The sequence below is a fragment of the Vidua macroura genome, chromosome 9 (assembly GCF_024509145.1).
Source record: "Vidua macroura isolate BioBank_ID:100142 chromosome 9, ASM2450914v1, whole genome shotgun sequence".
NCBI classification, from domain to species: Eukaryota; Metazoa; Chordata; class Aves; order Passeriformes; family Viduidae; genus Vidua; species Vidua macroura.
This window is the reverse complement of record NC_071579.1, coordinates 21,333,584-21,359,696: the sequence shown is the minus strand read 5'-3', so window position 1 is coordinate 21,359,696 and position 26,113 is coordinate 21,333,584. Positions and strand designations below refer to the sequence as shown.

The 26,113-nt window shown below is 38.6% G+C and overlaps 1 protein-coding gene across 1 annotated transcript in view; it reads right to left on the bottom strand.

Annotated features, from left to right (window-relative positions):
- The window catches only part of PIGK (phosphatidylinositol glycan anchor biosynthesis class K), a 65,505-nt gene that overhangs the window by 13,883 nt on the left and 25,509 nt on the right, over window positions 1-26,113 (bottom strand). The window contains exon 10 of the mRNA XM_053985692.1: window positions 9,102-9,177. Coding sequence (XP_053841667.1) covers window positions 9,102-9,177 — 76 coding nt within the window. The remainder of the gene's footprint in view (window positions 1-9,101; window positions 9,178-26,113) is intronic.

The window sequence follows — 26,113 nt, the reverse complement described above, 5'->3', positions numbered from 1 at the left end:
ATATCATGGAACCAAGGAATGATGAAAAAAGTGAATTATATGCTTAAGAGAGGACTAAAATGTTGAGAGTGAAAATGGCTGAAGAGATAATTTTAGGAAAAAAGCTGACATTAGCCAAGCTTCTTATGACCACAAAGGAGAGCAAAGAGTCTGAAAGCACAGAACTCACTTAAAAATAGCCTTATATTTGTAGTGACAGCAGCAGTTCTAATATCATCTGCCCCAAACAAAGTGAGACAGCTATTGATAATTTACCTATAGCAGAGTGCAACAGTTCACATGATGTCAGTAGCTGAGGCCCATGGGGCCTGTACATGTGGGTTCTTCAGTACCAGCTGCAGGACTGTGAATATTTGCTGTAATCACAAATATGTTCTTACATGCCCTAATTGTCCTCCTCGATTTTACTCCCCCCATAATTATGATGTTTTGAATAACCATCTCCCAGCCTCTGCTCAAACCCTTTTCTACTTATCCTTCCTGATGTCAATACAGCCACAAAGAAGGGAGAATATAAATAAAGTATCTGTGTGCTTTGTGCAGAAAGTCAGAAGAGATTAACATAATGGTCCTTTACAGCCCTAGTCTGCAAATCAGAACCTCTCGCTGTTAACCTTGGTTTGCTTTTTGCCAACCTGCTATGTGAAGTTTACTTCAAGCTGTAAGCATTTTTGAACCTGTCTGTTTCTGTAAAGCTCTAAGCACAGATAAAGCACAATAGAAACAGTAACCATCCCTTGAAATCACAGTTGTGAGCAGGTCATGTAGAACAACAAAAGGGGATCATGGCACAATCAGTTCCATGCCAAAACAAAGACACAGAAACATCAATAGTGCATATTGAAAGGTTTGTGCACACAGGATCTTCAAACACATGGCTGCTTCAGCTGAAAAGAAGCAAATCAATTTTTTGAATATAAGGAATAATTTTTTGAGTCCATGGCCATACCGTTACTACCGACCCTTGAAATGCAGTTATTTGAAGTTCAGATGAGTAAACCCTAGAGATCTACAGCACTCTATAAAGCCTGCCATGTTACAGTAATTTCCTGAACATCTTCCTTCATTTTACACCTTAAATAGTGCTTATTAAAAAGAAACAGTTACAGGAATTACCTCTTAAAGAAGCTGCAAATCCAGTGCAGCACCTCTAACAATTATAGGTACTATAGAGCCAGGGTATCTTTTCATATATTTTTTAATAGTACATCTGACAATTCTATATGCTGGTGGGTATGAAACTGATGTCTCATAATCCACAAAATGGATGAGGCTACAGTCACATATAAAGCCTCATATTAGCAGTATTCTCAAGGGCAAACTGTGCACTCCCATGATATGCACAAAAGCCTCAAATTTATTTCCACTTTAACTTTCCACAGTAACAGCTATTTTTACTCTCATCTGCTCATGAGAAATATAAACAAAAACTTGCAGGAATAAAAGTACACTTTATCAGTTTTAGCTGATACTACTTATCCTAGTTGGCTTTAGAAATTCTGTAGTCACATACCCAGCCAGGATGAAAAATGTCCTTTTTTTTCAAGCAGTACTTTGCACCATTGCTGTGCTTAATGAGCACAAGACTACCAGGACTGGTGAGAGTGAAGTGTGGCCACTTGAGGGGCAGCCCCTTAAATTGCTCCAAGCTGTCTGTCAAACTGATCTCCCATCCTGTGCCAAAGAAGAATGGAGATAAAATGCCAATCTGTACATGTCAGGGTTTCACAGGGTGGGAAAGAGAAAAGAAACATGACCTCCGAAAACTGACAGATCAGAGTTAAACTTCATTGTCCAAACTGCAGGATCTGGACAGCCTAAAAGCCTAAAACAGTAATTTTGAAAACACTGCATCAGTTGCATCCACGCCTGCTACTGCATCTCCCCGAGGAGGAGACTGGTTTTGAGGGAGAGCACAGGCTGGGGGTTACTGTCACCCTGCTGGGAGCCGTTTCTTTGAAGAGGGGATAAAGTCACATTCCAAGATGTGACAGCAGACACTGGATTCTACTGATGCCCAGAGCTCATAATGTACATGCACATCAAACAGAACATATTGATAAGTGCTCAATGAACTGTTCTTAATAGTGTGTAAGAGGAAAACCAAGTCATTCTTTAAAATACACTTAGGTTTCATTTTTTAAAAATGCAAGGAAGGATGTAAAGCTGCATGTTTTAATGCATAAACAGAGAAGAATAGGTGGAGCATGCATGCAACAGTTCTGGCAAGAAGCTACCAAACACAATCTCAAATGTCTCTGGGATGCTGAAACAGGTAAAATTCCCCCTTCTTGGCTTAAAGAAAATGTTCAAGGTGGTATTTCTAGTATGAAGCAGTTAAAAACAATAACCACACAACTGACTGTTCAAGTTCCTCATGCAAGATACCTTCCAATGCATTTAGTTATTCAATCCATTGTATTCAGCTATAATTGGAAAAATCTAACACTACATTCAGTTCCCCTGTAATGCTTGGTCAGCAACAAAAAGCACTCATGGTTCTTTTCTGGCTCTTCTGAGCAGTGCTGTGTACAGGCAAAGGAAGTGATCCCCATGCATTAATACTCTGGCACTCCAGAACTACAGAAACGAAGGTCCCCATAACTGCTGCTAAATTTTTAAGATTTGGGGGGCAGCATTTGAAAGAAAAATAATTCTAAGATACTTATCTTTATTCTGTCTTGAAGACTAAGAAGAGATTCCATGTAGTATTTCAACAACAAAGAGATAAACCAGCAAAACTTCCCCTGTGGTTGAGAAACAGTAAAATAATGGTCCTGGATAGGCAGAGAGTGATCACCCACAAGAGTCCTTTATTGGGAAGATGGAAGAGAAGAGACTGTTTTACTACATCTCTGCCTCCGAGAGGAAAGATCATGGCCAGATGAAAAACATAACAAAACAGAAGCAGCAGTGTCTTGTCAGTAAAAACACATGATCAGTAATTTATGCTAACTCCACATCATGGTATTCTGTGATGGGAAAAAACTGATGAAAAAAACAACAGCAAATTTAAAAAATTATTTTGTCTCTGTTTTACAAAAAATACTTTATGCTGCACTCAGATATGCTGTATTTCAGGAATATTATGGAGTTTCATGTGGCTAATGAGCTATGTAATTTCTGAAGAAGAAAAGGAGACAACCTTACTGTTTGTGTTGACTACTGGATTACATTTGAGTGCCATTCCTGTCTCTGCAGTAGTTCACTAGATGAAAAAGAGCCTGAAAAATCTCTGGTTTAATGGTTTGCCAGTAGAAGATCTGTACCATCTATAACCAAGTCAAGACTGTGTTTGGTGATTTCTTGCAGTGAGTCAGAGAAACGGGACTGTGCCATTCTTAATACATTACACGACTCACACACATAGCAAGATTCTGCTACTCAACTTTTTGAATCAAACTTAGAAGAAATCTTAGGGAGTGAACTTCAAAGCACCTATATGCACCAAGTAGCACAAGGCGTTGGCAGGAATACCTCTGCTGCTCTGTGACATATTTGGTTTGGTTGGCAAAAGTGTGCAGTAATAGCTCTTTTTCTTTTGCTCCTTTTGAGCACCAAGTTTTCTACTAGGTAGCATTCAATTTAAAGAAAGCTCAAAAGATTTAAATAATCTCTAACTTAGGCAGCAGTAAGAGAAATTAAGTCTATATACTGTTTAAAATTTAGGGAGAAAGCAAGTTCTTACATGCTGGATGACACCCAGTCATGATTCCACTTGAGACAACTTCCATTATAGGTATAAAATGTACCCAAATCACCTCTAGGTTAAACAATTCACAAACGTATGTTTAATGCAGAAAAGAAATGGAAAAAAACCCCAAACATAGCAGACACATTGATTTCTAACTCCCATACATGCCAAGTGCCCTAGATGAAGAAAGGCTGGTTCAGCAGAAGGGGTACAGCACATCTGGGTTTAGCTCTGCACAGAATGCCTGAGCCCCAAAAACCACTTCAGGTGAGCTGGTAAGGAAGAGCATGTCAACATATTTCCATGACATGCATCAGAAACAGCTTTTCTCACCTGTACTCTGAACCAGAGAGATGAGAGCACAGGCAGGACAGGCTGCTGTTCTCCAGACACTCCTAAATGGCCACAAGAAGTGGCCATGGTAAGGGGACAACGCGTGTCTTCAGCACGTTGCTCAGCACTGCAGTGATAGACCCTGACCAGGCAGGTGTCCCAGGGCAGGCTGACATGTCACAAGGCTTTTTGGAGGGAAGCCAAGTGATGTATTTTAAAATAAAATAAAACTGGACTCTGAAGTCAGTGTACTTTTTAATATTTGGTATGAAAAATTCAATTTTCAATCATCCTGACAAAATCCATTTTTGACAAAGAAAAGCATCCCTGCCTGAGCAGACCTGTGTTTGTGCTAGCAGGTGCAGCAGAACCTGGACCTTTTGGTGAAAGGCTGTATTTTATCTTTGACATCATCCAGCTGAATATCATGACCAGAGTTCTGAAAAGCAAGCTATGCTTCAAAGTTATTTTCAAATACAGCTACATGAATGGATTTTCAAAGAATGTATAAATAGCTGTGTCTAAAACTTTGCACATCAAACCTGAGACATCTAAGTATTACAAGTTGTTTTTGAACCTCTTAGCCTGTAAAGACACAGTAAAATGCAAGTATCACTTATCAAAGTACTTTAAATTTTCTAATAAATTAATATTCATAAACAAAACCTACTGTCTGCATAAAAAATAAAAATAAAAATAAAAATAAAAATCTGGGTTACTGTTGTGCTATTAAACACTTTGCATACTTAACCAAAGTTCTGAACACTAATGGCTTTATAAAACATTTATAGGAACAAAGACTCCACCATCAGGACAGAAGCAGAGTGGGGGTGAGGAGACCCCTGAACTGTATAAACTACCAAAGGGCAGCTACAAGGCAATGGGCAAGGCACTGGTGTGATCCCTGAGTTTTAAAGTCATGTTTTCAAGACTGCATCACCATATGATGGGGTATTTTTCATACTGAACGTTTCACACAGATTGTAAGCCACATAAAACCACTTTAATGTTTGTGAAAATATTTTAAGTCTGAGAGCTAAAATTGTTGTGTTATAGATAATAAAAAGATATTTCCAAAAAAATCTATACAACATAGTGTGCTCTATTTTCTTAATACTGTTTCAACAATTTCTGGCAAATGCTGCTAAAGAAAACCTCTGTCAATTAAATCAGCATGAAACCAGAATAACATCAACAAATGCAATAAACGAACAACCCTCTACAACATGAGAATGAGGCCCTGAGAATGAACAAAAAATTGATCTTCAGAGCAAAAGGATTTTATCTGGGGGAAGGGTGGGGTGGGTCACGGCTGCAAACTTGCTACAGAAGCACAGAAATGAAGGAAACAAAGGCCTTCCTGCAAGAATTACTGCAGAACTGCAACCCTGCAGGATCCTTTGATGGTCATCAAGCTGTACATTTTTAACTCTGGAGACCCCCCACCCATCATCTTTCATAAATTTCCTGTTTAATTTCCCCATGGTGACTGCAGCCAACACCCTCAGAGCAGCTCTCCCATGCTCCCCAAGGCTGGAGTGAGCCGAGCTCTGGGTGCTCCACCACACCCTGGGACAGAGACAGCTCCTCCATGGGTCAGCACAGCTTCCCAGCCAGCTCCTGCAATTACTGAACGCATTTTCCACCGAGCCTTCTCATTGAGAGGCAACAGAAAAGCACAGGTTAAAACTTCTACAAACCAAACCAACTTTTATCTCCAAAAGGAAACTCAATCTAATTTAATTGGATATTACATGTAACATTCCCCCCATGAAAAAATACCTAAGGAACTCCTTATTTTTAAGTAAATCTTCAACTATAAACCATGTCAGATTTCAAGTAAATTGTGCAATTTCCACTACAGGCTGCAAGTCACTTTCCTGAAATACCACCCTGGTTTAACAGCATGTTCATTTATCTGCTTAATGGTTTGAAATGGACTAAAATAAGTATGCAAGTTGATCGTGGTCTGAATTTGCTGTTTCATTTTGTTTTCAATTATAACACCATCAGGAGATCTGGTGTTTATCTGCTGGAATGTGCCTTTCATCAATAAAACATTCTTCCATCAGTAAGACACCTATAACAGTTTATGTCTCTTCAATATCCTAAATCCTGATTAGGCCAAATATGTTAACACACAATGACATTCCAAGCACAAGCACTGGCACTGAAGTAAGGTACTTTTATTAAAATGACTTGCTGAACTGCAAGGCCAGCAATGAATACCATTTATGATAAATGGAAACAATCTTCTCGAATGCAGTTTGCCCTGTTCTTCCACCAGACCTGTTTTGACTAAAGACAAGGGCAGAATTAAAGTAATCGCTCCTTTTTCTCCTCTTTCTGGTTTGGGTTTTGGTTTGGGGTGTTTTTTTAAGTAGCATAAACTCACTGTATGTAGCAGCATTGTATGCATGGCTGTACAGAGAGAATCTCATTAAAAAGGTTGTCTCATGTGGGCATTACTCTGAAAGTTCAACTTTTACAAGTTTATATTAATGACTGCATTCCTTCACCAAGCACTAGAGACTTTTTATTTCAGTTAAAAGCACAAGGAGTATTTTAGTAGTATTCAGGAGAATAAATTTATCCAATTTTAGAGCTGGATAGTACTAGTGGCTATGCCGGCTAAAAAGTGTAATTAAAATGTACTTTATACATTATACTAATTTAGGATGCCTGTCCACCACTGTGATATTTTAATGCATATTTATGCTACAAGTACACAGCACTGATGCTGTTACGTATGTCTAGAGTATGTATGTATCCATTTGGATACAGCATCTTAACATCTCAAATACTATTCACTGTTTTTACTCTTGTCACTTTTTAGTTTCTCATAATTTTCTTCTTTTTTCTTAGAGAGAAAAAAAATCCTTTTTCATATAAACAAGGCCCCTGCACATCTTGTCCCAGTTGTGCCAGGTCCCTCAGAAGGGTACCCGGGGTTCTCTGCAGAGCTAATTCAGCACAATGCTGGTGCAGTGATGCTCAGCTGGTCGCAGGCTCAGCCAGGGCATGGTGCCAAGCTCCCTGCCACCACAGCTAAACAATGGTCCTTTTATTGCCTTCTCTGCATCCAAGACATTTGCAGTTTTGTTGGGTCTGTTCTGCTGCCTTGTGCAGACCCCAGCTCTGTACTACTGGCAAGTTCAGCAAACAGATAAGAGCACACAAACCCAGCTTTTTGCCTTTCCACAGCACAATATTCTATTGCAGTGTAACACATAGTGGCCAAATGAACACTCTGTGGTTATTATCCACCTAATGCTGTAAAAATACTGCTATGACATTTGGTCTGTTTGACTATTTTAAAGGTTAATTTTGTTTCCTATTTGAGATTTTCCTCTAGGTGAGCCATTCCATGCACTTTCTATTTACTGATTCCAAACAACCCCCAAACTGTTTCATTGCTCACTCTCACTCTTAAGAACATATTGACTGGCTGCCTGCTCTGCTGTTTAATTCATTTATGCTGAGAGTCAGGCATGAAGACAGAATTTTAAATGTGACATTTGCAGGCTGTTGGGTCATTTGAAGCTCTGACAACACCAGGGAGTTCCTGACATACAAACTGGTCCTGATTTCCAGTCTTCCATGTTCTGAACACATCAGAAATTCTTCCCGAAGGTGCAGATTTCAGCCAAAAGTTTTTAAATCCCTTGTGTTTACAACTTGCAGGAAAGGCTTGTACACTTTAAGGTTTTAAAATAAAGCTTATGTTTCCTTTAAGGTAAAACCAGCACTGCCTGCAGCATGAGACTCAATGCTTTAAAACACTTATTGACAAAGGTATTTGGGAAGATCTACGATAATAATTAATACACAAAATGATGTTTACAAAATTCTATTAAGGGTCTTAGTAGACTTTTATTTGCTCCTGTTGATCTGGAAGCATTTATGAACAGCTGAGTCTGAAACCACAGCTTTATCTAACATTGCCTATCTGGCTTAGTGCTACTCTGACCAGTACCAAGTCCCAGTTTTCAGTCTGGAAGTTTTCCTTATCTCAAGGCAGTGAATGGACTGCACCATTTTGTCTCCCAACATGAACTGTCATTATTTTCCCTAAATTTCAGATTTTTCAGAGCATACTTGATTACCTGGAAGATTCCATATGGCCAAGATACCATTAGGAAAACAGTAATGTGACCTGTTTAGTCCTGACTTAAGAAAACTATAGTTACTTATCCCTGATGCAAGACTCACATCTGTTGGTGTGTATGCTATTTGGCCATAAGCTTTTCCACACAACAGGCAGAGCCCTCTGGGGCTGACAGCAAAGAATGAGGAGACACCTGAATGCAGATTGGGTACCTGATCTACCCAGCAGGATGGACTGAAAACCAGGCCTTGAACTCTGAGGAAAGAGCAAGAAGGGAATATAAAATCTTCTGCACAGAAAAGATCTCTTCTTCCTCCTTGCCATGAATTGGGCGAGACATGTTACAATAAAAACTTTAAGTCCAGCTTCTGTGTCCACATCATCCCTCATTTATTTACTTAAATCAATAGCAGAGTATTGCATTTAAATAAAGACAAAGTTAGAAGGCACAATCTAGGAAAAATAGAAACTTTTTTTTAATTGTGCAAAACAAAAAAAACCCTGTTCAAAGCAGAAAGTATGAGGACACTGCTATAGTTAGAAATAAAAATGATGCTAATTCAGACTTGTATTAGGAGGAGAGATTGTTTTCCCTGCTCAACTCATCATGACAACTATGCCACAATAATGACTCCATACTTTGGCTGCTTTTTCAGGAAGGCGAATATGATTTAGGTCAAGATGCAAATTCAGAGAAATTAATGGATTTTTTCTTTTCTATCAGCAGACACACAACAATTTTAACAAGTAGCTCTGAAGTGTTAACCATGTCGTACAGCAAGCATCTTTTCATTGCCATGTTCAGAATGAGGCTTTTATAATTTTATAATTGTCACCTGAACAAGAGTATCTTGTTTACACATACTTTCAGCACCAGGACATTAATTTTGTGTGACCTAGAAAAGCAGTTTAAGTATTACAGATGTTCTTTATTTTCAAAGGAATTTTTAAAATAGAAAGACTTACCTGGTGTATAATCTGAGCTACAGGAAGTTGTTCAGCATATTTTAGTGGCTCTGTTGCCAACTCCTCCTCTGGAAACCTAGGAAGAAAGTAAGTTCATGTTAGTCAAAGTTAGTACAATGTTTACCAAATTAAATTAATGAAATTAAGTGTTTCAGGATACTGTTTTGCTTAAGGATGAAGAAAAAGGGTATTTTATGACAATAATGGAATGTATTTCTTATAAAGTTGAGTGAAAGAACAAATTTATAGTCAACAGAAATGTTCATAACACTGTGCGTTTTTTCGCCTGACATAAAGCACAAATTTAGCAGCAGAAACCTAAGAAAACCTTTAAATTTTGTTTTAGGTGAACAAGGACTGGTGAAAGCTGGATTGAAATCGCCATGGAAGAAAAGCCTTATGCATTTACAGAGCAGATTCAGCACTGTTACCAATACAAGCTTCTTCACTCAATCCTGCCAACGTAATTCAAATATGACCATCTCAAAAGGCAGGAGGGATTATTCACCATTTCCCATTTTTGCTGCAAGCACACAGCCGTATTGAGATGTGGTAGAAGTTCAACACCACAAATATTCATGCATTTGCCAGCACAGCAGTGTGTAGTCCTGGTTACCAAAAAGCCAAAAAACTCTAGTGTGAAAAAAAAATATAGAGTGAATGCTTCACAAAGAATATACATCATAAGCCTTTAAACTTTGAATAAACTGTGGCTGCAGATGAAAAATTGGAATCCATAAGCAATGTCTTAGAATATTTACATGATAGTAGATTAATATGAAAGCATGTTTTAAATCCTTCAACCATGCTGCTTTCATCTACTGGAACTGCACAGCATGTGCTACATTTTCAAAGTATCACTCAAGTTTTTCATCAGCCATTCCTCTATTTTTCTGAAGAGTTCTGAATATAGGAATTTGAGCACTATAACAAGAAGCGAGGGGAAGAAAAAGATCCTGACAAAAACAAGGCACTTCTCTAAAGCTAATGTAGAATTATTTTCAGACAAAAACTGTGGCCAAGACATTATTTTTCAGGCTTAAACCTTATACCTACTCTAATCAAAAAGGATGCATCCTTGCTGGGTTAATTGACCTGCAGACCAGCTCCCAGGTAAGAGTCAGAATCTGCAGGCTTAGTGTCTGCACTGGGAGTCAACAGGCTGTGGAAAAGGAGAGGACAAAGTGCACATCTCTTCCCTTTTCCAGTACTGAACTTTTGCTGTGGTTTGAAAGGCTTTAAGCTCAAATAAGAGTCTGAATATCCAGAAATTTGTAATGAACAGAGTATGAAAGTCGTACTGTATAAGAAATTTAAAAGCAGAGAACAAAAGAAACACAGCAATATTTCAAAGATCATAGTGACAGCCTGCCTAGAACCATTTAATGTGCTTAAGAAAAATTAAATAAGCAGGCTCTGAACTGCTGAAGCTGGTCTACAGCTAGAGCTCATTTACCGATATGGTTTTTAGTTTTTGGATTACTGTGACCATGATGAATTCATACTTTTAACATGAAATACACTGCTGTTGCAGTCCAGCCAGAGCTTAGAGGGGGCTCAGCAACTCCACCAGAGAGTGCAGAAAGAATCTTTCCATTCACTTCCTCCCTGCTTTCTGTCATTGGTCCTGATTGGCAAACACAACACAGTCAGTGTGAACTGGATATGACTTCTGTTCTGCTGAGAGCCTCTTAGCTGACACAACACCTTGATTTATGGATACCAGCTACCTAAGCCCAGTTTTTAGCCACAGTTTTAGATATTAAACAACTGTACACACAACACAATATTCATCAATATATTGAATGCTTATCTCTACAGTTTTTACAGGGACATTGCAAATCTGGGGGAATAATTTAAAAAAAATAGTATCTCAAGTCCCAAAATTAAACACTTGAAGCTGAAAGTAACAGCTAAAATTACTATAAATGAATTTTAGGAGAAAAAAAAAAAAAAAAAAGAGCTTGTCTGTCTGTTGTGTCAAGGACCTTGTACATTTGGCAGTTATTCTGTCTAGCCTGAATCAGCCAGAATCAATTCCCTTGCATTGTTAAACACACTCCTGTCAACTGCAAGAAAAAAACCCTTTCCTTCAAATTACAAAGGATTAAAAAAGATAAAGAAAAATTATCATGATAATTTTAAGCCTTAGGAAGGCTTAACTAAAAAAAAAAAAAAAAAAGAGGAAGGGGAGAGTAGTATAAACATTTATTTTGAAGCAATTAGTTTTAAATTGAAATTACACTGATAGGGGCCTTTCAACATCAAGAGAGACATTTTATTTTTTTTTTCTAATTTACTTTCTGAAAAAAGACCAAGTCACTTGAACTACACTACATTTTATATGTAAATGAATTATAAGATATAGATTAGTAGGTGGACATTCTAATATTTTTAAATAAACATCTACATTTACATACCCACACTCTAAAATGTTTACACACACACACATACACAGGTGTTTTGGAAGAGAAGTTCAGAACTGTTTTCTCCAATTTTTTTGCTGTAATGCCAAGAACTTTTTGTATATGTGTTTAGTGATGTACTAACTGTCAAGTCTACAAAAGACTTGATTCTTCTCTCCTGCAGATAAGCCTAAAATCCCCTGCAAGTGGGAATAAAGGGTGTGTTTTAACCAGTCATTTTTGTAAGAACAGAGACAGCTCAGGGCCAGTAAGATCAAACCCCACGATACAGCTCACAAATGGCTGAATTCTCTTCCCCAAAGCAGGGGCTGCATCCCCAGCTGGCTGCTCCAGGCAGGTGCTAAGCCTTGAACCAGCACAGACATTCTCCAGCTGGGGTGAGCCACACTGGTAACAGGGGCCACACTGACAGTGACACTGATGTGACTGCAGGAAAGGACTTCAGCCTGGCTCACAAGCACAGCTGCAGCCTCACCCTGTCTTTGAGGAAGTCATCTTGGTCACCTTGGTCACTTTTGCCATGGATCAAAGAAAGCCCATCAGGGCAGTCTGTACCCAGAAGAAAGAAACCTGCTGCAAAACTGCTCCTGCATTTTAGCCCTAGGAATAGCAGCACACCAGCACTCCTAGACTGGCAGAATGACCTGTAAAAGGCAGTCCTCTTTATAAAAGCATAAGGGATAGAAAGGCCTAGGGGGGAGAAACAGGTCAACACAGAAGAGGATGTTCTACTTCCTCCTCTTTTGCAGGGTGGAGGAGGAGAACACATCAGGATAAAGATCATCTCCAATACAATTCTTCTGACCTTGTCTCTCCCTTTCACAGAGGGACACAAGCAAATTGGTTACTCCTTCTGGAGATAATTTCCAGATGCCTGGGGAGGCATTCCCTTTTGTTCAGAACTAGTTATGTTAGGAAAAAATCCAAATACAAAAAACATCTCAGCTGATGGAATTTGTGCTCAAATCACATGCGGCAATTTGAGGCTGTAATTTCACTAAATTAGTTGGCCTCACTGTGTTTAGTTCATTCATATTTGACGCTTAAACCTTTATAAAATTAAGGACTAATTTGTTGTAATACAGTTTTCTTTGTATGTTTAATTTCTTTCAAAACAAATTATATTACAGAAACAAAGGTAGTTTTTCATGAATTAATTTTCCAGTAAGAAACAGTCCTTTCTGTCTCAATTGAGCATGACAGCAGAGTGCTGCCAACAGTGGCAAAGCAAGCTAACACAGTGGCATATCAGCATATACAGCATCATGCCTGACAGTTGGTAATGCAAAGCATAAGGAGATCTTGATTTTCAGGGAGAAGAGTAGAAAGAATTGTAAAATCAGAAGAGAAGTGGGAAGCAGTAAGAGATAGCAGAAGAGGAGGATCTTGAAAAATTCAATTTAAAAGCTATTTTTATACTGCCACTGCGACTGCTCTTAGATGAAGTAAACTGAGCATGAAACAGAAACTGTGGAAAGTGAATCTAAATCCAGTAAAAAGTGTCAAGATATTTCATGAAATATCTTATTTGTTATTTACATTTGCATGCTCTCTCTTAAGGGAGACAGTCAATGTGTGCTAAAGAAAAATAAATTCTGAGCATGAGGAGGTGGCACACTCTCCCACAAGTGTTAACCCAGCCCATGGTCTTCTACACAGAATAGCTGCAGTGGCTTTAGGGCAGAGATGTATTTTATCCTCTGCAAGTATTACAAAAATACAGAGGGGGGAAAAGTACAACATGATCACAAACTGGTTTGCTTGTGGCAGAAATGGGCTGTTAAGACATTTAAGAGACAGAAAAGTCTAGGTAACATAAAAACCTGGCTCTCAGAGTTAATATACACATTCACTCATTATAACAGGCAGCAGGACTAAAGCTAGAATTTCTTCCTTCTTGTATGTTCTCTAGATTTGATGGCTCAGAAAGGACACAGAAGTTCACACCTATGACCCACATACAGGTAATACTGCATCTCTTTTGAAACTCTTGTTCTTTGATGGTATGTCCTAATAATGAACCAACTCTCTTGGAAGCTATCCAAACTGGAAGTCAGAGTATGAACGTGGTACAAAGGGCTATCAGAGAGAAAAATTCATGAGAAGAAGGGGTTTGGGGATCATCATCTTTCTTTTCTGTAGACACAGACAATTTGTACTACTTAAGTGCTGCCTGGCTTGTTTGAGACATGACTTCTGAATAATGTGAATGAAAATGCTGGAATGGGATGTCCCACTTGTAGAAGTAGCTCCAAGCAGAAACATTGCAACTACTTGGACAGTCAGCACAAGCCTGAGGGATGCAAGTAACACTGCAGTGCCTAAACCTGATACCCAAGACTGAAAGGCTGAAATTATTAATCTAAACCTGTGTATAGGACTGATAGCTTTATTGACTGTAAATACATGAACACACTTGCATCTGGCAATAAAAAGAAAACAAAATACCAGAGCTTTATGCAGCACATCAGAAAAAGTTATTAGCTTTCCTATTAAAGAGAGGCTGAAATGGGCTATGTCGGGTTTGAGTGAATAGTTTTTAAAATTGGCCATTGAGAAATTTATCTACCATATCCATTGTACAGAAGATTAAGAATTAGACCTTGGATTGATGCCAGGCACTTGATCTATCTGTTAAATCCGAACTTCATACGTATTTAAGAACTGGGTATGTTTAAACAGCAGAAGCACTAAGATACATGGAAAATACCAGTGCTTGAAAAGGTGAGATCATGCTTAATTCTGCTCTTCTCTCAAGAGTGTGCTCATCAATGCTTTTTTCATCTTTGTAAGAGAATGCCAGATTTGTCTACATGAATGTTTACCACACAGATGGTCACAAAGGAGAGAAGCAAATACTTGAGAGCATCATCATTCCAGGGAACTTCCTCACAACATCTCCTTCCTGGCACAGTTTCCTTAGTTAAAGGGTCAAAACTCCATGTATATTTTGTTGCTGCAACCTTTGCTCAGGTGAGTGTGGATGTTTCCCTCTAAAGATCTAAAATGCAAACAACTTCCTTCACTACCCCAGTCCTGGGCTTTGGAACGTTGGGCAGCTGGAGGGGAGCTCCTTGGGGGACCTCGCAGGGCGGTCTCACAGCACAAACACTCATCTTTGCTCATCACTGCTGGGCAGTCTGAACACCTTTGGATGGGAAAAACACTGCTGCACATCCAAAAATGAGGAGAGGAGGGAACTGTGGTGGAAATGGACAGGCATTTCACAGGTACAGCCAAGATTCTCTTCCACAAATACTGTGACTTTCACTCAGTAATGCTTGCAGACAGCAGACTATCAAAGACAGCTTCAAAGGAAGATTGCACAAAAATGAACAATAGAATATGGAGATAAAGGAAAAGAATAACTTGACAGCAAAAATATCTTTGATGTGATGAAAAACCAAATCAGTGTTAGACAAAATCAGTTTTACAATTTTTTGAAGAAGGATGCTACTGACTTGCATTGTGAAGTAAAATTAACCACTTCAGCTTGCTGGCCTTTACAGAGAGATATTCCTATGGAATAAAGCAGCAAAACATCTTCCAGTTCAGAAATGCAAAATACTTTCTGTAATCTGCTCATTTCTTTTCAAATAAATGTGAAAGATTTTGACCCAAACTAGTCACACAGACTTATTCCTGGAGTTTAAAAAATATAAGAAGTCTGTGAATGCACAACACTTTCTCTTGGACCTGATCACAAAAAGGTCTGCTGGTGTTCCCAGAGTCTGCTAGACACACTGAGTTCATAAACTGAATAAAAACTGACTGCAACAAATGTCTCCTCTGTCTTTCTGTGATCCACACAATGTCTTATGTGAAGAACTTCAGGTGATTAACCTTTGTCAAGCCACATATTCTTAGCCATCCTAAGATCCTAAGAAGAGGTAACAGAAATCTATAGTATGTTTTAACACAGGCTGACCAGTATTGTCTCTCTCCTCTTTTCTAGCCAATGACTTTTGTCAAAAAATGTTGCTGAAGGGATTCTCTGTTCTGCCTGCTCCTATTTTTATTCTGAGGCAAGACAGAGAGAAGGAATTAAAAAGAATATTAGCTTAAGTAAGCAGAACTGACTTTCCTGCTACTGGAAACCACATGACCTATAGGGCTTCATTTTGTTATCTCAACTATTCCACATTTTAGGTAAATTAGAAAATCTCTTTTGAATTAATTTAAAACTTCCACACGATGATGCTGCTGAAGCACAAATGCTAATCAGAATTTGGAGATAAAAAGACTCACTAAGTCTCTCTTCTATCATTGAAAATCACCATTTGAGTCCACAGCTAAAGGTAGGTGCTCATGGTTTAATGCTAATTCATTCTCACACCTGGCAGGTTTTGTGGAGGAAAAATAAAAGAGTACAAGTGTCAAATTTCACAAACTTGGGGCATGTTTATAAAGACAAGTCCAGCAATATCAGAGGAGCTTCTACTGATGTGTCAAACCAGTCAAAACAGAACACTGCCCAACTCACTGAGTAAATGTTTGATCCAGTTTGAAGCATGCGTTTGCCTTAAGAATCAAGGCTGCAAATCTGCCCCTTGAATCCATTCCCTCCTAACTGCAAGGGAAATGTTTCCAAGAGTGGTTAAAAACTATACAGGTTATTCATTATCGCTCTGTATCTGGAAACCTATGACTGAATTTCACGCGAATCTCAAAGAACAAAGTCTAAATCCTCCCATGCCAGCACATCACACATCCAGTTTAAATACTGCTACCAGTACATGTTGGAATTATACTTTCAGCTGGATAAAGCACACTTGCTCATTTTTTACAACTGAAAGTTTATCCACAGTGCCTGATCTTTATGTAGACCAATTCAACACCACCTGCCAGTGCACTGCAAGTCAGGAAAGTGAGTAGGAAGATGTTATTAAATCAAAGAATTAACCTGGGAATGTACCAAGGTAGCAGTTCCATTATTTAGTGGCCACAATTAGTCTTTATAGCCAAGTTGATTTTGTATTTAGTACTACTGCTCCTTTCTGCACATATTCAAACTAAACAATGTATCTGTATTGGTTTGTATTGTTACACTTTTCAACAAGCGCCTCCAAAAAAACCCATAATACACATATTTTAAGTCTCAATATTTCTACACCTACAGTATATATTTCTATTTTTCTGTTCATCAGTCACGTAATGTACTATCCAGCTATAATTTCTCATGAGAATGCTTAGTTCAGTACATGAGTCTGTCAAAATGGCAGTGTTCTCTGCCTGTTCTCTGCCCAAAACCATCCTCAGACCTTTTACCTTACCCCCTTCATTTCAAGCTTCCCATTTTGCTTTATTGACCCTTTACTCCAGTCCATCAAGGGAGATAACCACATAGAATTACAGAAGTCTTATTTCAAAGGTACTTTCAGAGACCATCCGGTTCAGCCTCCCAACACGAGGTCAGGGCAGCCACGGCTTTGCCCACCTGAATCTTCACAACCTCCACAACCCCTCTGTGCTAACTCACCCTTCTTTGCAAACATTTCTCCTCATGCACAACCTGAACCTCCCAAGCCACAACCTACAGCCAGTGCCTCTTGCTACCACAAGAAAAGTTTACCTTAACCACCTCTGTGACTGCATTCCAAACAGCTGCAGCCTGCTATTACATTTCTGCCTTTTAAGGGCAAGCAAGGCCAAATCTGTCAACCAGCTCTCTCACAGAATGTGTGCCCTCAGCCCTGACCATCTTGGCAACCTCTCTCAAAATCTTTATTGAAGGGGAAGGCCAAATGCCAGACACAGTTTCAGGTAGAGCTTCAGCAGCATCAAAGAGAAGTGATAACAGTATTGCTCAATCTGCTGATCAGACTCCTCCTCATGGAGCTCAAAAGGCAGCTTGTCTTACTGATGGAGGTGGCACTGGTGCCCATCACCACCTCCAGATCCTTTACAGCAGGGCTGCTGATCCTCCTGCCTCCTCCTATGGATAGGATGTTACAAGGGAAGGCACCAAGTGCACTTCTATCTACAAGTGTATAAAGGAGCACACACTGGTACCAGTAATAGACCCAGATTTTCTTGAAACATGCTATACCCTAGGTGCTCAGAAAATTAATCATAAAAATTACAGTTCTGGGCTTTTGAGAAATGGTTTACTGTGCAATCATGTCTCTTCTGAATACTAGATGTTGCTTTTGATCTTTTTTTTGCTACAACATGATCAGTAACACATTTCCATAATGTAGACAACCAAGATACACGAAGAATTGCAGAACACTATACTACAAAATTTAATCATCTGTTTTTCACCGGTGCTGTTCTTCACTGTAGCCAACTCTAAGGGTCCTAAGAGTGGCCACAGCAGACAGAATTGAGTAGCACTCCAGTCAGCCAGCAATAAATGCTTTATTCTCCTGTCAATGCATGTACCTATGTAACAATATATTGCTAACCACTTTAGAAGGGCTTTACTTCATAGAAAGCTGCATAGAATGTATGTAGCTCTTAAGCTTTTTATCAGTCTTTTTATCATCTCTGGGACCATGATTCTCTTTTATTTATAGAGGACTTGTGCACTACTTTTGTCTGCATTCTGGTTTGTTTGTTCTTGTTAATGGCAGATGAAACCACCAGTTCAAATACATACACTTAGACATTATATTCTCTGAGGCCAAGGTACTGCAGGTTACTGAATCTGCTGATGTTGAACAAAGAATCTATTAATGTTTGATCCCTTAAAGCAGTCATCCTTTTTCTTCATATCAGTGTTTTATGGTCTGCCTTTCTGTCCTCACTTATTTCACAGTATTAGAACCAAAAAGGACTGTCCACCACAGTATACCACTGTATACTAACCAGACTGTTCTATATGAAGTTCAGTGACTTGACAAACTTTATAGCCTTTAAGTACAATTTAAGTAGTCCCAGGAACAAAAGAGAAGCAGCAAATCATACTTATCCTGGGTCAAGCTCATGCCACTTGCCAGCCTCCCAACAGGCACAGAAACTTGGGAACTCCCATGCCTATCCAGGCAAGCCACTAGGCCTGAGGGACAGAAAGAGGGACTTTATGTCCTTGTGTTCAGTTCAGTGCTGTACTAATTCCAGTATCTGTCAGCTATACCTACACAAGACATATGTCTGGATTTGCAAGTTACTCCTAGCTGCAAAGCCAAGCAATAGGCTGGAGAAGCCAAACTTCCAATATTCACAGGTGGCTTCTAATCCAAATACGTGACACAAAATCTGGCATCTCAGACACCTGCCAAGTCCACATTTCTGGTTACCTCACCCCTCTTGCTGGGAAGGGACAGATGCCGTAGCTCAGAGCGTGCCACAGGCTATCAGCACCCTTTCTCTCTGCAGTCTCCCAGGGACAAGGCTAGAGCAGGAGCACAAACAGCTCTGTGGGCTACAGGCATGTCCCTCCCCTTTCTTTCTTCTCAGTTACCTTAAATTCTCTGTACAGACTTATTTGTCTTACTGTAAGAGTAAAGAGATAAAACCATTTTAGTAGGGAAAAGCTTATTTACAAAGTTTGCTTTTATTTACGTATCAATTCTGCAGCATGGTAAATGCCAAGCAATGTTTAAGCAATCATCAAAGACCTTCTTTATAATCCAATAAAGCAAAAGCTACTTCTATGAAATATAAGTTCCTAAAAAATTAATTAGTACATTTTTCAACAACACCTATATGGGTTGGACCCAGCTGACAGTAAAAATATGTTAGTAGAACTATTACACTAACAAAAATGTCTAACAAAGACTAGTATTAAATAGTTATTTTTGAAAATGTGACTTAAAACTTTTAAAATTAAACATTCAGTATTCACTCAGGCCCAAACTTAAGCTGGTCATAACTTTCTAAGACTGCCTTACAACAGTGGAGTACATACAACAAAGGGGTTCACCTGGCTTTACTTTCAAAAATAACAGTAAAATTAAAAGTAAAATAAAAGAAAAAAATAGCAAGTTTACTCTTTTGTCAGAGGATTGTTCCATGTTGTTTCTTTTTAAACAAATGCAAGGGTTTACACAAAAAATGATGTGTAACTTCAACTAAGATTGGAGGCCTAGTATTTTTAACCTAATCTCAGTCTTTATCTCATTCTTATGGTAAGTTCTTCCATTATTTATAAGTCATTTTCTGCAAACATTTATAATCTACAGAACATTGTATCATTAAATCTGAATGTTAAATATATATTATCAGTAGATACCAGAACCAATAGGCTGTGTAAAGCAGAAAAGATCACAATGCCAATCTGTCACTCAGTTTTTAGAATTTCAGCCTCTCAGTGCATCTTATGTAGAAGAACAAACTCTCCAATGCTTTTGCAAAGTCGTTCACAATCCCAAACAAATATATGTGCATGTGTGTTGCTGTGTGTATAGACATGTATGCATAAAAGGCAACTTGAAACTAAGGTAAAAATTACTTCATTTAGCAGAGATAATGAAGTCAGATTTCTCTTCTGACACCTTCAGATGGAATAAGTAACCGTCAGAGAAACAATGGAACAACTCCAATTACAAAGTAATAAGTTTAAGAAAAAAAACTCCAAATTAAGAGAAGTGCAAAGCAGGCAAGAGCCGAAAGATTTCATTCTAAAGAATTTTACGTGCCACATTATCAAATATATGAAATCTAGTAAAGAGTTTACATTCTGTCTTGCACCTTTTAACTTCATGTTTTACATGTTTCATGGAAAACAAACTTCCTTTTTAAATCACCCATTTTCTCTCATATTTTCATATTTGAATGTTGGATGTACCTGTCACCAAAACTGTTGAGTACTCTGAATGAGAACACCATGGTATAATGTGTGCATATGCAGATGTTCATTGCTCAGCTACAGTGGATCTTCATAAGTGGCACTCCCATACACTACTACAATATAAGTAACCAAAACCATTGGTACTGGATTTTTGTACAGCAGGAATATCAAAGTATTTTAATAGACATACCATGAGGCCCTTCTACTTGCATCACCATACAGTTCAACTCTGGGTTTGGAGTTAGTAATAGCCAAAAGTGCATGATGGCAGTTGAGTAGGCTGGTCCTCTGCCCAAGGGAAAAAATATTTTCTTTCTGCATTTTAAGACTAATATCTCTGTTGCAATTTTTCTATGTGTACTCTGTACAGGCTAAACAGTACAACAGAATCTTACTGCAAAACTCAGAGTATGTGTTAACTGTTGTTAGTGCGTATATTCTTTATGGCTGCTGGCCAACTGAGATTTCATGGGCATAAGCTTTTTATACTTTAATGTCTTATTTCCTAGAATAATAAACCCAGCAAAAAACCCCACAAAAACCCCCAACCAAAACACCAACCCAAAACCCTGCATTTGTCAACACTGGGAAGAATTCGGCAAACACACCCATCCCAGCTGATGAATACCTAAGTCACTCTGAAATGAAAAATTTCCATTTCAGTAAATACACTGCACAGAAATACACTGAACTTTCACTAGAGAGCTGCTCCGTGACTGCAGCTGTGTCTCATGACAGAGTCCTGCACTGCGAGGCGATGATGCCGCATTTAGCGCTGTGCTGTGCTCACGGGCTGGCACAGGGACACCGAGGGCAGGTGGCAGCAGGGAAGGCACAGCTCTGCAGGGCTGATGGCAGAGCAGGAGCAGCACCCACTGACTGCAGCACCCACTGACTGCAGCACCCACTGACTGCACACCCGCCCTTCGGCACAGGCAGCCTCTGCTCAGCACCGCAGCTCTTCTGGCAAGAGCTGGCAGCCTGTGGTCTACAGGGAAGCCATACAAACTCTGCTAAAACACGATTACTGACAAGAACATGAGAGTGCTGATGGCTCTCCACAGGTAGAAATTCCTGGGGTTTTCCACTTACCTCAAGAATGTGCGGTTTCTTGATATTAAAAAACTTTTGCAACTGATCTTATGGCTATAAAAATATGTTGACCATGTATGGGCCACTGCATCTTCAGTAAAACCACCACTGCACAAGAGGTGTTTTCAGTGGAGAGTGGAGAATATTGAAAGGTCTGTGTGGAGTTTCATCTTGTGGTTTTCTGTTTGTTTATTTCTAAATAAAACATATTAGAACTACTGATCTCTTTGACATACACATTAACCCTTACAGACTAACCACATACATGGTATGTCAAAATTATTTTCTACTGGAACCTTATTCACTCCACTGTAAATTGACAGTACCTTACTGTAACTTAATGTTTGAAATCTTTTCTTTGAACAAACAGTTTTGACTGTATGTACACAGTAGAGCTATAAAGGTAAGCAAACTCAAAGGGAAACATAGGATAAATTGCAAGAAATATCCTGAGAGGGAATACTCTAAGTAGATGCTAGGCCTGGAAATGCCTCAGTTAGCTCGTAGGAAGGCTGTTATGTGAAAAAGACCAGGCTAAGACAGCATTAAATATTAAATTTTAATAACTACTGTACAAAATCACAAATGAAAAAAACCCAAGTAAACAATCAAATAATATATTTTAATTTGGTGAAAGACACCCTTTCCCCAAGTTCATTCATCTGGAGAGAAGTATTTTGCAAGGTGGTTTATTTACTTGCACCACCTAGTGGGGTTTAGTTTCATCTACCAAAATAGTCAGAGGTCAGTCAGTTGTGTTCCTACTTCAGGACGTTAGTGACAGACAGCATTTTCACACAAAATAATAGCACTACATAACCCACTGATACACCACTAACAGCACTACCACAGCCCACTAATAGCACTGCACTGCTAAGTTTCCACACATCTGTAAAAACATAGCACAACAAATGAAACACAACAATACCTATTCTGCTTGTATTAAGTTCTGCAGGAACTTAACAGAGATGTCACAGAAAACTGTTTCATGAAGTAGTGTTTATGAGTTTCAAATTCAAAGTACATGTCAACAGTACCTTGTCAGAGCATACCATACATAAACTCCAGAGTCTGAACAGATTGTCAGGTGGTAACAAGGCCACACACTGAGATTTGGAAGATTTCTGCAGGACTTTTGAATCAAACCCCTGGCAGAGGCAGGGACACAGTGCAAAGAGCTCTGCCTGCAGGAATGAGGGCTCATCAGGCAGCAGCAACCACTTGTGACATAGCCCAGCTGCAGCAGAACAAGCACCGCCACTGCCTCTGTCCTGGCTCCAGGATGCTCCAGCACAGTCTGTGCTCATTACCTGGCTGCTTTATAATCCACTGCCCCAGCACAAAACTACTCCATGAAGTCCAGCCACACTGGAAAAGTTTGTCAGGTCAAACCCGAACCTGATAATAGACAGGAATTCATTAAATATGCCAAGTAAGGCTTGTATTGACACACTAAGCTGATCTTGTCCAGAATGCATCCTTTTCCTAGTTATTCCTAGGGAAGAACTCACATACTGAAGTAAGCAGTCTGTTGCATTTGATCTGGAGCAGAAGTCATGCTATAAAGGCACTACAGAACGTTTTTAGGTGAGGAAACTAAACAAGAGATCAGTGCCAAAGTGCCTCTAGATCTTCCATGTGAATTTTGCAGAGAAAGGACCTTAAGCATTTACAGAAATACACACCACCTTTCTTTCTTACAAAATCCATAATTTCAATATTTCAGCTCAGTCAGTTTCAGTTCTCTCTTCCATACAGACATGCATTTGTAACTCTGACAGCAACAGAGGAGAAAAAAACACTATACCCACTTTACAATATGGAACTCATCACAAATGTTTTATTTGGATGCACAAGAAGACTTTGGGGAATGATCCAAGTCTTTTACCCTTCTATAAACTTCCACACGAGACCAGAGGAGAGGAAAATACTTTTGTTTTGCAGTAGTTTATAAAATAATCAAAATCTGTTTGCTCAGAAACAATGTTTTTTTTTTTCCAAAAGAAACAGATGCCACTAAGAACTGCTCTGACATACACGCAAAGCCCCAGGCTACAGCTCTGTCTAGGACAGTTAAGTACCATCTCCTACTACACAGAATCATCTTCTAACAATGGGACAGGATAACTGTGCTGCAGCCAAGCAGCAGTCAGACAACAGCAATAACACAGTCCTTTGAAGAGAAGGCAAGAATTGAATCAGACTGTATTATAAAGAAAGGATAAAATGTTTGTTATTTTCCTTTTCATACTCAGACTTTTAGATTGTTTCAATCCTCATATGAAGCACTTTATCAGGACAGAATATTAAAGTGATTTATTTCATAGTTTTCTTATTTGGTTACAGTTCCAACATGGGCCAGTTTGTTCTATGAGGACTAAGATCAAATTTAAGACAACAGCTACATAGTAATTGGGAAAGAAAAGATGCTTGCCATTTTATCCCATGAACATTTGATGCTCACCCACATAAAATCTAACCCTGCACAACTATGAAGCAATATATAGGCAAAACACCAGACTTCTTACCCAATACCAGTGCACTGCAGAATGCTGACTCCATTCAAAAAGACAAAACACCAAAGAAAGTATGAAAGCTCATCCTTAAGTTAATCACTGAGATCAGAATATAGGTTCAGATACAAAGGCACAGGTGACAGACTGTACCTGTTATTTTAAGTAAAGTTGCTATGAATGGGCAGCTCACACCCCTAAACTTATCAATGTAGCTGTTTCCTGAAATTTTTGTCCATGAATTTTAAAGCTGCCTTTGCTACTCCTGTCCTGAAGGGCAGTGCTATGTGATCATGAAGAACTCACAGTAGTGCCACTGTGGGACCACATTTATTAGTAGGACTTTTGGTCATGTTTGTACTGTAAAGGACATTTTCAGAGCCCACTCTTCTGTGCAGATTAAGACTGCAGTTGCTCAGAAAACCATTTGCAGAGGAAAAAAAAAAGGTAAGGAAAAAACCCCAACAAACAACTCATAAAACTTTCAATAATTTTTAACCAAATTCACAAAAGTATCTCCTTAGTAGGGTCTAATGGGGACTAAACACTAAAACTTTATCAACAACGGTCCTGTTTTTAAATAAAGACAAGCTGCTGCTTATCAGGGATTTCTACGATAAAAGCTGAGCAGTAATCATATTTGCTTTAAATTTCGTTTTTATTTTTAATGCTTTATGAAATGGCCCTCATATTTTCTGTTACATTTCTGCTCTTTTTACTCAGCTATTTTCTAAAGCACTGGTGGTTGCTATGGTAACTTTGGCTTTTTTCCCCTCAATGTTCATGCAGGTTTTCATCAAACCCAATGACTTTTTTTTAATCTTATCTGCTCTATAACAATAGTTCTTTGACTAAGGTGCTGGATACTGTACCAGATGAGAATCCTGGTATTTCACAAGAGAAAATGAAAACATGGTAAATTCTGCTAAATTCTGAAAACTAGCAATTAAAGTGAGAGTTTTTAGGGGGTTGGTTTGTTTGTTTTTAAATGTCTGAGTACATTTCTTTCTTCCTTTTAATCTGCATATTATGCAGATTAAAGATAAAGCCAATTTTTTAAAATATCAATGCTTGAGGAACAGAAGACCTTGAGTGGAAACTTTGTGGAAGAAAAGTAATCATTGCTGTTTCACACAGACTGAGCAGGACACAACTAAACTAAATGAGAACTGTTTTATTTACTGCATTTCCACTATAGATTACCATCAATCCATATCTTCCTATCACAGTAAAAAATACTTCTGGTCACTTTAATCCAGTATTTCTTAAGATCAGCACACAGTCTGTTACCAAGTTGATCTGCAACCTACAGGAAACAAACTGCATATGCCAACAAACAGATGACGTATATGCAAAGGTTTGAGCCATTTCCAAACACTCTTCCCTAAGATTCTAGTTTAAATCTATTTTTCCAATGATATTTAAGTTTAGGGCTAAATTTTTCAATGTGGATTTAGTCTTAAAGGTTTGCTTTCCCTTGTATTACTGCAAAGGAGATGCACTCTTGATATTTTCTACAGGACAAGGTTATCTTTTTCTGCTCCAGACAGGAATAACCTCTCAGGAGAACTTACCACCTTACTCACCAAAAGTAACACACACAGCCATTCAATCAGACTGAGCTGATTAAATGACACAAAATTGAATGAACATACAGGACCAAACATTCAAAAAAATAAATCCACACCAAACTTTTGGCAACAAAGAGATGAACTACTTCACTCACTAAACGAGGTGCAAAAGTAGCATTACTGGACTAAAGTTTTACTCCAAGATAATTACCTGAACCTGGCCCCTGACTTGTAATGTTTACAGGCAGGGCTGTGCTGGAGACAGTTTGATACAGTTCAGCAGAGTGGGCTACTGAAATAACCCTTGCTAAAATTAATTGCCTTTAATGGTGTCATTTTCTTAAGCAGTATCAAAAACATAAGCAAAAAAGAAAAAGGCTTTACAACCTAAGAAAATTACTGTTTCATAGAATTCAACTCCAAAAATTATTTTGTATTACTTTCTCTGGGAATGGGTTGCATTTCATATCTATTTGCCTCAAGAGTAATAATTCATCTTTTTGTCTTTTATTGTGGTTATGGAAATTTGCCTTAATTTCAAGTTTTATAATCACAGGCACACTATTTTATTTGTTTGAGTAGATGACTAACATGCATATTGCTCTTATTTCTGATTATATTGATTTCCTGATTCCCTCCTCTCCTATTAACTTTTTTCATTTCAGTATGTAAGAAG